The sequence below is a fragment of the Palaemon carinicauda genome, chromosome 1, assembly GCF_036898095.1.
Source record: "Palaemon carinicauda isolate YSFRI2023 chromosome 1, ASM3689809v2, whole genome shotgun sequence".
Taxonomy (NCBI): domain Eukaryota; kingdom Metazoa; phylum Arthropoda; class Malacostraca; order Decapoda; family Palaemonidae; genus Palaemon; species Palaemon carinicauda.
Window position 1 is genome coordinate 159457379 of NC_090725.1, and position 13926 is coordinate 159471304.

General features: G+C 34.5%; 1 protein-coding gene across 1 annotated transcript in view; it reads right to left on the bottom strand.

Moving 5' to 3' along the window:
• Window positions 1-13926, bottom strand: part of mal (maroon-like) — a 594674-nt gene that overhangs the window by 295084 nt on the left and 285664 nt on the right. The window contains exon 5 of the mRNA XM_068386135.1: window positions 9196-9319. Within this exon, the coding sequence (XP_068242236.1) occupies window positions 9196-9319 (124 nt within the window). The remainder of the gene's footprint in view (window positions 1-9195; window positions 9320-13926) is intronic.

Here is a 13926-nt window from a genome sequence, read left to right on the forward strand (position 1 = left end):
ATATACATATATATATATATATATATATATATATATATACATATATATATATATATATATATATATATATATATATATATATATATATATAAACACAACAATTTAAAAGATGATATAGAGAAATTTCAATTATAAAAAAGAATCGTATGTATCTTTAAACAATATATCTTATGCAAATACTAGTTAATTCTGGAATAAAAGGGACAATGATTTTTCGAGAACTTTATCGAGTTTGAAGCAATTATAATGGCTGGTAAGAGAGAGAGAGATTGGGGTTGTCTATAGTTTGGCGTTTGTTTTGTGAGCCTAAATCTTAGAAGGGTCTTTGCCAACAATGAATCAAAAGACTTGTGTCAAACGCAGATATTCATAAAATTTGTCGTCGTACAAACGAGACTGGCAATATTAACAGTAAAATTAACTTGTTTTCCCTTCTCTGTTTATTAAAATCGTGAATCCAAACTTTAGTATAATCTATTTTTCAATTTAAAACAAAAATTTTCAATCAGTAGTAATTTCATATTCAAACACCATCCTGTCATTTTTGCGAGAGGTTATCTTCGATTGCTGAGAGGGAGGAGGCAAGAGAGGTGTGGCTGTTCCGGTGTGGCCACGCAACATTATATTGCTGGCTTGCCGCCCAAGTCATGCCTCTACCTCAACGCTCATCGTGTGCAGTGTGGCAGAGGCCATATGGGCAGTTCATTTTTAATGCTTCATACAGTATTTAAATTGTATTTTATTTCATTAGACATTATTGTGTTTAATTGTGGTTTATTAAAGCACGTTTATATTCTATTTTTTCAATTTCTTAAGCATTTCAATAATCAACAATTACTTTTGATTTACTTTCGGTTGGCATCAGCCGATCTCAAGGTCAGGCTGCCTTATAGCGATTATACGCACATACAATACGAATAATACAGAGTTGTTCATGTAATTTTCTTAACATTCGAATCTCTTCATAATGAATACTATAGCAGCACCAATATGTTTGAGGGTATCACAGTTTCCATACAGTTCGTTTATAGACATTATTAGTTATAAGAATACTCTCTCTCTCTCTCTCTCTCTCTCTCTCTCTCTCTCTCTCTCTCTCTCTCTCTCTCTCTCTCTCTCTCTCCGTATTTTACTTTACTTACTTTGATGGCTGCTTTTCCGGTCCCATAGAGTCCTTTCAATGACGTCACTGGGAATCGCCGGCGGCCATGCTGGAGGACATACAAAGCGAAAACATGGCGGCTGCTACAGCGAATATGGACAATGAGAGCGACTTTGTCAAACAATTGTCGGTTGATGATAAGCGTTTTTACAAGCAGAAACTCGATCTAATTGATGGCCTAGATCCATACCAGATGCAGAATTCATTCATCTTATGGCACATGCAATTCAGATGCTTTTTAAACTTACAAAGGCAGAACATGAGTGGGCATACATTTCCATTGAATAATCTGCTTCCAGAATTTGTTGTTTTTCCCTTTAATGCTTTTAAGTCCAAAATTAGATAAACACTGGGCCAATGAAGAGAGTGTTTATAATTATAAAGCTAATATTGATAATTTAGCCTAACCCTGTGTATTATAATTTTTGATTGTCAAAATGTATGTAAAAGTTTTGCATTATAATGTCAAATCTTTATCAGTTCATGCCTAACCATTGTGTTTGTGTTTGGTTACAAATGCTATAATTTCTTATATACATATAAACATATGATGGACAAACTCTATTGTAATGCTCTTGGATGATCGTTATGCCTCCTTGCAATTAAATGCGCAAGTTCAATTATTTTTTCAATGTTTCATATATAAGCTAAAGACCCCTTCGGGTTAAACCAGCTTTCAGATATTATTATTATTATTATTTATAATCAATGTTTATTCATCACATAGGCCTGTATGTCTGCACAATTTAATACACAAATTAAAATAAATATAAATATACACTTAATTATATATAGGCATGAGCACCTTGACGAAATAGAGACCCAGGTAAGTAGCCTTTGTTAATATAGCCAATATGGGCGCTTTTAATTTTTTTGAAAATCTGAGATGCCCCTTTTGATGTTTAAAAATTGAGATGCCCCCTCCCCCACACACACTACACACTGAACTGACGATGATACTTGTGAAGTCACCCATGCGATCGGATATAGCATGTTTACACAGGAATAATAATACTTTTAGGGCCTAGCCGAGACTGACCTGATATGAAATGATCAGAACAGATACGTGCAAAGGGTAGTGAGGATTCACGTAGATCAGCCCGTGATATTCTGGTCAACCACAAGTCACGTCTGCGCTTGGATAATTATTCTGTATCTTTGTCCTGATTCTGAATAACTGACGGTATGCGGTAGAAACTCTTGTCATTTCTTTGTCATCGATTCCCACCACCAACAATAGCGCAAAAACTGGGCATTGTGTGAATGTGAATGTGATGAGATGGCTAACTATTCAAGAGTTCAACCACAGCTATTCACTGAACGCGTATTTGTATGTCCTCCAAGATTACGGACCGGAAGTTTGATGACGTATAATGGAAGGACTCTATACAGCAGGGGAACCCCACTCTCTGCGGGACCTCCACTGTCGTTTTACCTTGTTCGTTCATAGTATTTAACGTTTCATATCGTATATTGTTCATTTACTGTTAAACCGTCACTGTCAAAAGACTCATGAAATAAGAAAGTCTTCAGTTTCCTCTAGAAAGCCTTAATGTCTTCAATCATTCTAATGTTTCGTGGGAGCTTATTATATAGTCTCGGGGCCGCATATTTAAAGGCTCTGGAGCCTAAAGTAGACATATATCTAGGTTCCAATAGTTTGAAGCCATCCGTAACTATTCTCGTGTCAACACGATTTGTTGGCTGCGCAATATGTCGCAATTCTCTCCAGTATTTTGGACGCCCAGTTCTGATAAGTTGGTGGGTTATTGTACATATTTTCAATTCAATTCTCGCTTTAATCGGCAGCCAGTGTAAATCGATTAGTATAAGGGTGATCCTTTCTCTAGGTGGGACACCTTTTATCAGTCTTGCTCCTCTGTTTATTATGTTTTGTAATTTCTTAAGTTGTACTTTTGGTAAATTGTAGTAGATAGAGTTGCAGTAGTCAATCCTGGTAATAACACAGTTTATCACAAATTTCTTTACAGAATTTTTGTCCAGGTACTTTTTTATAAACGCAATATTTCTTAGATGATAACTAGCAGTTTTTATTACATTATTTATTTGGGCATTTGGAAACAGGTTACAGTTAAGAGATACACCTAGATCTCGAACTTTATAACTTTACTAGATATCGGCACAGTCATTATTTATGTCCATTTGAATATCACCCAAGTTTCTCACTCTGTTTCTCTTGCCCACCACCATGAATTCAGTTTTTTTCTCATTTAATTTTAGTTGTTTAAATATCATCCATTCTCTAACACTATCAAGGATTCGGTTTAGAATTTCAGTAGTGTCATGCATATCATTTATGGAGAAGTAAAATTGTGTGCCATCAGCAAATAGTTTAAACTTCACGCCATGCCTTTGTAGCATTTTCGATAGACCAATAGTAAAGATGCAAAATAAGATTAGGCCAAGTACACTCCCTTGGGGTAACCCTCTGTTTAAGGGTTCATATGATGAATAAGAGTTTCCAATTTGTACACAGTAATTTCTACCAACTAAGTAGTCTTTTAGGTATTCGAAGGTTTGGTTTTTATTTCACCGTTAAATCTTCATATTTATTAGAACATTATTAGAAATTCTGTCTCGTTACTCAATGTTTCTATTATGAGAATATTCGTAACACATCAAAAGGAAATCCCTTCATTTCCCACCCGTTTTCCGCCAGAAATATGGCGTCATTAGCTTTTTTTTTTTTTTTTTTTTTAAATTTACGGTAAGTTGTACTATTCTCATAATTTCTGATACAGACCACTAAAACACTTAATATTGTTATAGTAATCTTACTGTCATAAGATTACTCTGTAAAACGCCGAAAGGAAATCATTCGTTTTTTCAACACACTTCCGCCAGAAATATGATGTCACAAGACACGTGACAAACTCTACAAAGAATGACTTGCAAAATATGTAAATCTCTTTTCTCTTTTCTTGCAAGAAATGAAAAAAATACCAATTTACTACACAAACTTATTTACTTTTAATAATGTGAAAGAAGATACATTTTTAAGAAAATATTTGTCCTATTAGTGTACTTTCTTTAAAAAAATATCGATCTATTATCAGAGATCACCCGAAACTACCGCAGAGTCATATTTACGCTAAGTAGTGCTCATAACAATCGATTTAGACCCACAAAATACTTTGTATTGTTACTTGATATTTCGATAATGGGAATACTAGCCTAATACTAATCGTTAGCCCATTGGAAGGGAATCACTGTATTGCCCTATCGCTTTCCGCTAATAATATGACGTCACCACACTTATGATATGAACTCCACAGATATCAAAACTTTTCTTATTGTACTTTATACTGAAAATAGATACTGAATGTTATCAGTAAAAGAAAATACTAATTTACCAAGATAAATCACTATTTTTTTTTACAAGAAGATATTTATCCTATTAGCGTAGTATTTCCGATAGACTTGTGACATCCTCACCCAGAAAAAAAAATGTCGTAAAGTCGAACAGTCATAGGTCACATATGTCGTAAGTCGACGACTACCTGTATTGGAGATTATAGTTCCTAAATAATTAAATGATTCTATCATATTAATCCTTTCTCCTTCCAATGATATTTAATCTTCCATTGCAAACTCCGTTCTCATCATGTCTTTCTTCTATTTATCTTCAGCCCAACCTCGTATAATATTTCATGCATTCAGGTAAGCAAGCATTGCAAATCTTGTGTTCTGCTAACAAGGACAGTATCACCAGCATACTCTAGGTCTGCTAAATTCCTATCACCAATCCAATCAAATCATTCTCCACTATCTCTGACTGTTTTATGCATTATAAAATCCATGAGGAGGATAAAACACCATAGGTAACAACACTTTTCCTTGGAGTGCTCCACTGTTCATTTGAAATTCATTTGATAAGACTCCATTAACATTAACTTTGAACTTGCTATGCTCATGAACAGACTTAATCAGATTTACATATTTAAGAATAATTCCATAATAATGCTGGACTCGCCACAAAATTGGCCGGTGCACACTATCAAAGGCTTTTTCATAGTCCACAAATGCGATCAAAAGTGAATTTCTATATACTATGAATTGCTGTACACCAAGTCTCAAAATGAGTGTTTGGTCAATGCAAATTCTACCTTTTCTAAATCCTGCTTGTACATCTCTCAGCTTTTCCTCAATCTTACTCACCAGTCTCTTTAGAATAAGCATACTATATATTTCATAACAATTAACGTAAGTGTTATGCTAACAAAAGAATAAAATTTTGTATCCAGTGGTTCAATAGGCGAAAGTATTGGAAAAAGTGACCACAGAATAGTTAGTTTCAAGTAAATATTCCTCATCTAAAGGAAGGGAAAATTATAAAAAAAAACTTGAAGTACAGACGGAGTAACTAGATAAAACTGAAGGAATACCCCAAGAATTTAGAATACGACGAAACAGGGAACATAGATATGCAATGGGACTCCTTTGTAGAAATATATAAAGAAAAAATGGCTAAATGTATCTTGCATAGAACAAATTTACCAAATGGAACTCCACAACCTAAGTGGTTCAACAGAAAAATAGCCAATGCAATAAGAAGCAAAGACAGGAAACATAAATCAATGGGTCAACAGCCTTCAGTTCATGAAATTTCCGAGCACAAGAAGTTAAGCCGAAAAGTAAATAAATTAGTTAGAAATACCAAGATCAATGAAGAGAAAAGTGTCATCAGCTAGTAAAGAAAAACCAAATGAATTTTTTGCATATGTTACAGTTGAAAGCCAGTCAAAAACAACATTAGCCTATTAAGAGACTCAAGAGGGAAATCTTATAACAAATGACTTGGAAAAAGCCGAACTGACAAATGCATATTTCCCAACTGTATTCACTAGGGAAATATCAACGGCCCTCTCCGAACAAGCTATCAAATATGAAGGCCACAAAAAATTAAATAGAATTATATTTACAATGGATAATGTCAAAAAGAAAATAAAAGGACTCGGTAAGTCTAAGGCACCAGGTCCAGAAGATATTCATCCAAGAGAGATTATCGAACTAGAAGAAGACATACCCCATACTTTTACAAAATGTTCCGAAAGACAGCCAATGAAAGAACCTGACAACTACAGCCCTATGTGTCTAAAACGGGCCATACACGCAGAGGATTGGCATGCTGATTTGACCGCGATTGGTGCATTCTCGGCAATCTTTAACGTGTATGGGGGGATACAGGACAAACCCGGCGCGACTAGCCTGTCCTCTCATCCTGTCAGCATGTTTGACCGGACAGGCCAATCCCGTCACAATTGGCAGTATGACCCGCCAATCTCTTGCGTGCTTGGGCACGGACTAGCATAACGACCGGATTGACTCACCTATTTTGACACGTACAGTATTCCATACTTCGTCCTTTGATCGGAGCACTTTTATATCATACTGATATACTGATTGTATTTCACAATCTTTTGACTTACTACTGTACTGAAACAATTTTTGCTTTATCAGTGTTATATCAGAGAAGATTGCTCTTTCTCTCTTCTCAAACTATGTAGTCTCACACAGTAAAGTCAAAAGATTAATGAGGGTACTAATCCTGTACAGGTGCCAGTGGGAGGAGATAGTAGAGAAGTTTGGAGGAGTAATCCCAGTCTATGATTAGTGAAGCGTTTAATCCGACCTATCTCACAAGATGCGACCCACAGGATCAAACATCATTATATATACTTTAAAATTTCTATAAATTAACGTGAAAACAAGTACGCCTAAATAAAAGTGAGGCAGTGCTTCAGCATTAAATAATCTCCAGAAAGGTCTAAAAATCCATCTAATATATTCCTCCCAGGAGACACTTGGACTCGTGGATTAAGAGGGATAAATTGAAAAGGTAGTCTATAGTGACTTAAGGAGAAATAAGCACATTAACACCATAGCGGACAAATCACCATCATGTAGAAGCTGACAGAGAATGCTAATCACGTTCCTTCATATAATTATTTCAAGTCAGATTTCATAGATTTATATTAAGTAAAAAATAAAAAAAAATAAAAATTACCCAAATTTTGCTTTTTATAAATAAGATGTAGGGTACCAATTGTACTTGATACCCCGTAATGTACTAAATTTGATTAACAAATACCAAAATCGTAACTATGTAGGCCTAATCCTAGGTGCCCAATCATCTTAAACTAAGCAGGCTAGTCCGTAGCGTGTGTGGGCATTTCTCACAGGATTGGAGCGTTGCTCCTGGACAAACCGTACGGTCTGTCCTCTGCGTGCATGGCTGGCTTGCTTAACTTCAGTGCCTTGCAAAATTTTTGAATCAATTACAGTAGATTCAATAGTAGAACACAGAGAAAAAACAATCTTCTGATAGACAGTCAATATGGATTTAGACAAGAGATCATGTGTGACAAATCTTTTGGAATTTTTCCACAAGTTCATCATTTATGACAAAAGCAGGGAAATAGACATCATAATCCTAGATTTTCAAAAGACATTTGACAAATTTCCTCATAAAAAATTAGTGGTCAAAATTAGAGCACTAGGCATTACTGATGAGCGAGCTGAATGGATCAAAGACTGGCTAACAAACAGAAAACAGAGAGTTATAATCAATGGAGAAGCTTTAGAGTGGGCAGTTGTTAAAAGCGGAGTACCTCAAGGATCCGTACTTGGCTCATTGCTATTTCTGATCTACATTAACGACATAGATTTAGGGTTAACTGGTAGAATAGCCTAATTTGCCGACGATACTAAACTAGGCATAAATGCTGCAAACTCAGAAGACGTAGAAGCCTTAAGAGAGGATCTAATGCAGCTAGGAGAATGGTCCAGGTAATGGCAAATGCCTTTCAACTGTGGGAAATGCTCAATCATGCACATAGGTTATAGTAACCCATAATCAGATTAATCACTACTAGGTAATGAAATAGAAAGTGTTGACCAGGAGGAAGATCTCGGTATTATTATCAGCAAGGATTTGAAGTTCACCAAACAGAGCATTAAAGCTGAAAAGAAAGCACAAAAACTAATAGGTTAAGTAAAAAGACAATTCAAATACAGAAACAAAGACACTGTACTACAGTTGTACACATGACTAGTAACACCACATCTAGAATACGGAGTCTATTTCTCGGTTCCAAGAATTAAGAAAGATATAGATAGACTGGAAGCAGTACAAGCTAAGGCCACCAAACTAGTTACAACACTAAGGCAATTTGGAGATAGAACATATTTGATCTACAAACTTGACGACTAAGGGGACGGATTATAGAGGTGTTCAAAATTCTTAAAGGAATAAATGTAGATTACAACAATATATTCACGCTTAACACAAATCAGGCCAGAGGTAACATACAAACTGGAATTGAAAAGATACACCACCACTCAATGTCGCAATTTCTTTACATATAAATTAACAAGTACTTGGGATAGACTTCCATCAATATAGTAAACACAGTAAACGAGTTCAGGAATAAGTTAGAAAAGATTATAAGAACTCTCTAAATGCTCAAAGTAAATCGCTCTACCAAAGAGCCAGTAGAGTCAACGCAAATGGGCTAAAAAGTCTTCGAGAAATCCAAAGACACAATCTCTCTCTCTCTCTCTCTCTCTCTCTCTCTCTCTCTCTCTCTCTCTCTCTCTCTCTCTCTGTGCTGTCCTTCCAGGCAGTAGTTTCGACATGCTATACTGTAGATGAAAACTGTATTTCTATAAGAACATACAGTAAATTATAGTGTTGACCATATGCCATATATACTATAATAGCAATACTGTATTTATGAAAATGTGGAAAATTTGATAACAAGGCAGTAATCAGCAAATAATTTATAGTTTCTTTAGTTTATCAGTCATTAGCATTGACTCTTGCTATACCACTTCAACTAATTTGTCAAGTAACGAATTTCAGCTTCCCAAACTAGTGCAGTACTGGCATCACATGCTAAATCAAGAACAGTATTTGTGCACATTACATTTAACAAATCCATGTACACAATTTCTCAGACCAGTAAGTCACTCATCCACAAAAATCAAATCTCACCTGATATTCTTCTTACCTATCATGAAGAACAGGTCGTGGTACAAGTGTCATTTTCCTTGAGTCAACCATCTGAACTGTACCACCTCCATAGTAAGTTTTCCGTAACAAATCCCAGCAACGAGAACTTACTAGTAAGCAACCTAAAAAAGAACATAGTATTTTTACCCAATTATACCATTACATTGAATATATATATATATATATATATATATATATATATATATATATTTGTATATATATATATATATATATATATATATATATATATATATATATATATATATATCTGCTGAACCAAATTTATCATCATCAGTAATTTTCAGTACTATAATAAAAATATATACAATCCTCATGCATTTACCATCAACCTTGACATGAAAAACCAAATGAAATCTGATACACCTATTTTAAATTAAATATCTTAAAAAACATCAAATTAAAATTAATCATTTCAATATTTACCTAGAATTCTTAAATGGAAAGCTTCACCCAAAATAAGAAATAAAGTAAAAAAAAAAAGAAAAAAATTGTCCAGACATGCAGAACACAGGATCCCGAGAAGAATGTTTGTTTTTCCTAGAAAGAAACGCTGGTGAATAGCCACTGTTATTCCAATTTCCCAATTTTTTTACGCAAAAACAGTTATGTACTGTATATAAATCATAGCCACTGTGAGTAGCTATGATGGGAACTTTCATGAAATCTAAGTAAATGCTGAAATTATTTTCAAACTAAAATGATCTAATTCAATAATTAACAGAAATTAATTTTCTATTCATTTTCCAAATGAAAAGTTTTTATGATGAAAAAAAAAAAATATGAAGGAAAAATTTGCAAAGAAAACCCCTTTGTTTGCACTGGAAAAATTCTCTGGGTAACAGTGTGTTTGTTTTAACATCATTTCTTTCCAGCCCCTACCCTTTTTACTTATTAATCTTCAGAGAAATAAACAATGTTTAGACAAATAAGAGCGACTGTGAGTGAGGAGGGAGGCGGAAACTCATGATTTTCAGGTAAATATTGTAATAATTGTTTTCAGTTTAAAACTTAGGTTATGTTAAAGAAATTTGCTGAAATTCTTGTGATGAGTACCATTTTCTCCTGGTTGAAAGGACAGTGGTACTGATCAAAATAAACAAAGGATAACTCTTGATCATTGAATTCAAAAGTTGAAAATATCTTACCTCTCACTAAAATTAGGTATAAACATATTTTAATCCAATCAGGTCTAAATTACAGACCGAATTTAAGTATCAAAAGTGGTAACCTAAGCCTATTTCTACTCATAGAAATTAAAATACTATTCAAGATTGTCCACTTCCCTAAAATTATTCATCGTTTGAACTTGAATTTCAACAGAAATTCCAATATCTTGAAATTTCCCCTGGTGCCACTATTGAACAAAAAATCAATATTCATCAAAACCATATTTGATTTCTCCTAAATTCTTATTACCAAATACAGAATATAAAAACAAAGATTTTTATCCACGGAGTAACTCCAGCTAAACTTTAAAGTAGTTACTGCTCTATCATACTGAGTTTCACATCAAAATTACATAAAAAAATGGAATTTTGATGATTTTTTATTTCTATATTCACTTAATGTTAATATGCTTCGTCTCCAGAAGTTCAGTTTATGAATGCTTACCCTCAAATTATTTTAAATTTTCCATTTTCTTTCCTTTCAAAAGATACCTACCCATAATAAAGTAATGAAACCATCTAGCATATTCAGTATTCAAGGCAAAAGTATTCACTATTCACTGATATCATTAGTAAGTGGGGAGGTTGGGTAGGCATGTATATGAACATCAGGTCTATGAACCTCCCTTGATGCTCATATCTGACTCCCACACTTCAATGGAAATAGGATGCCAGTGAAGGAAAGATGTAGATCAACAAGAAATTTAAAATGTATATAACAATTAGCTTCCAAGAATCAATAGGTCCAGGTTCAATGGAAACCATCTCAAAATACTGTTTGAAACATGACCCAGATATAGTTTTTCTAGTGATATTTGAAATATCAAAAAAAGAAATCCACAATTTAATTGAACTCAAAAATATTAAAGGAACACAGTGCCAGTAGCCACTATAGAACTTAATTATTCCAATATGAAATCCATCATTCTTCCAGATAATGTCCATCAAACCGATGTGTTATTGGACTGCCATTAAATTTTTTTCCAAAGAAACACATCTACAAAAATTAAGAGATGTCGATTTTCTCCTAAAATCTATAACTTAAACCATGGTTTTAAAACAGATTTGCATCCAATGCTTGTCGAGTTTCTGTGACCAAACCTGTAACCACAAATAACACTGAATTTGTGGACAGAGGACACATTGGAATTCTGATCCCACATAGGAAATTTGGGACACTACCTGTAATGTTACTAGTTTGCTCAAAATATACTGATCATCTCTTACTGGACAAAAATAACTATTTTCAGACCAAATGCCTATACAGTTATTCGAGGGTTCTGTCTTCACGGATTCAGTCATCCGTGATACAGAAAACAATACAACCTATTTAATAAAAAATCACGTATATGCTGTTTCGCGATATGTACTATCGCATCCTGACGATTTCAAACAGACCACGGTCCTTTGCACCTGGCATGTTTTGTGCTGCTTCCCTATCAACACAGCACAACACTCCATCTCACGCTGACTTGACCTCAGCCTCACGACATCTCTCATGTGTGCATCACCCGCTTTAGTCCTTTTTGTACAGAATCATGTTGTGTTGTGAAAAACCTGTACATATCCAAAGTTTTTATATTGATTTTATTATAGAATGTGATACATACATTACGCTACGTTAAGCATAGAAGAGAGAAGAGTCAACTGCTCAAGAGCTGCCTTAGGCTTCAGACTTACTGAGTGGAACTTGCTACGTAAATGGTTAGTGGTGTTGTACCGGTACTTTTACTTTGAATTTTTATTGTGTTAGTGTACTCCTTTTATATTAATGGTATTATTATTTTAACTATTGTACAGTCCTGTACACAAAATACCATACCTGCTAAAAACAGCGATCACTTACAAGTGTTACCTTAACTGATAAAGCTGTACTATAGTGATTATACTGTACATATATAACAGTATTATTCAGAACAGTATCAGTGAGTGACGTTGGAAAAGAACAACGGTGTTTTCTTGCTATTATACATATAAGTGTGACAATGACTCGTCTTGTACCGTGTATGTGTACTGTACACTTCTGAAATGTGTTCATTCATTAACACATTACTTATACTGTTATAGAAACGAAGTAAAAACAATATTAGTTAGTAGACTTGATTACTTGGGGTGTTAGTCGACCGTGCATATAAAATGGGCATTTGATTTGGTAGGTTAGGAGTTAATCCACCATATAGGGTGAGAAGTATTCATGGATTCTCACTTTTCGTCCTTTTCTATGTTACCTAACCCCTGCGAATAAGGAAGGCTATCTTTGTGTGTGTCTATATATATACACACATACACATACACACACACACATACATATATATATATATATATATATATATACAGTATATGTATATATATATATATATATATATATACATATACATATACATATATATATATATATATATATATATATATATATATATATATATATATATATATATATATATATATATATATATATATATTGCTGGTAGTAGGTTGGCCAGGGCACCAGCCGCCCGTTGAGAGGTATTGGATCCTTTGACTGGCCAGACAGTAATGCATTGGATCCCTCTCTCTGGTCACGGCTTATTTTTTCTTTGCCTACACTTACACAGAATAGTTTGGCCTATTCTTTACATATTCTCGTCTTTCCTCATACATCTGACAACAATGAGATACTTAACACATCTTCAACCAAGGGGTTAATTACTGTACTGCAATTTGTTCAGTGTACTTTCCTCTTGGTAAGGGTAGAAGAGACTCTTTAGCTGTGGTAAGCAGCTCTTCTAGGAGAAGGACATTCCAAAATTAAACCACTGTTCTCTAGTCTTGGGTAGTGCCATAGCCTCTGTACCATGGTCTTCCACTGTCTTGGGTTGGAGTTCTCTTGCTTGAGGGTACACTCAGGCACACTATTCTATCTTATTTTTTTTTCTTCCTCTTGTTTTTTTGAAATGGTGTGTTGGGCAGGCTTAATAGAAGGGCCATGGATGCCTGGTGGTTTATCAAGAGGTTGTCTTTTCCTTTTTCTGATTATTTTTCTTCTCAAAACCATCCTTACTGTCCTCCCTTCAGTTGAAGTGGCTATCCTGGAGGATATTTAGCCTTGCATGGTGTATCGGCTCCTCCATGTTGACCAGTTTTTCCGACTTTTTACTATAGTCTATGGGTATCATCAATCACTTTGTTTATAATTCTGTACGTATTGTTTTTGTTATAATTCTTGTTAATCTAGTTTTTAAGTATGCTGTCTCTTTTTTATTTCTATTAATTCTTATGCTGTCTGGAGACATTGAGCGAAATCCGGGACCAGTACGACCTAGATTTCGTCAATGTCGTCTTCTGTATTGCAATATTCGTGGTCTTCTTGCAAATATCCAAGACCTTACAGTTGCGTCCAGACAGTATGATATTCTTTTGTGCTCAGAAACTTTGGTTTCTAATATGAGGCACTCATCTGAGCTCCTTATAACTGGTTTTAAGAAGCCAATAATGTTGAAACGTGATGCCATCCCTAGGGCCAGGGGAATGGCGGTGTATATTAGGACCGAGTACCCTGCTTC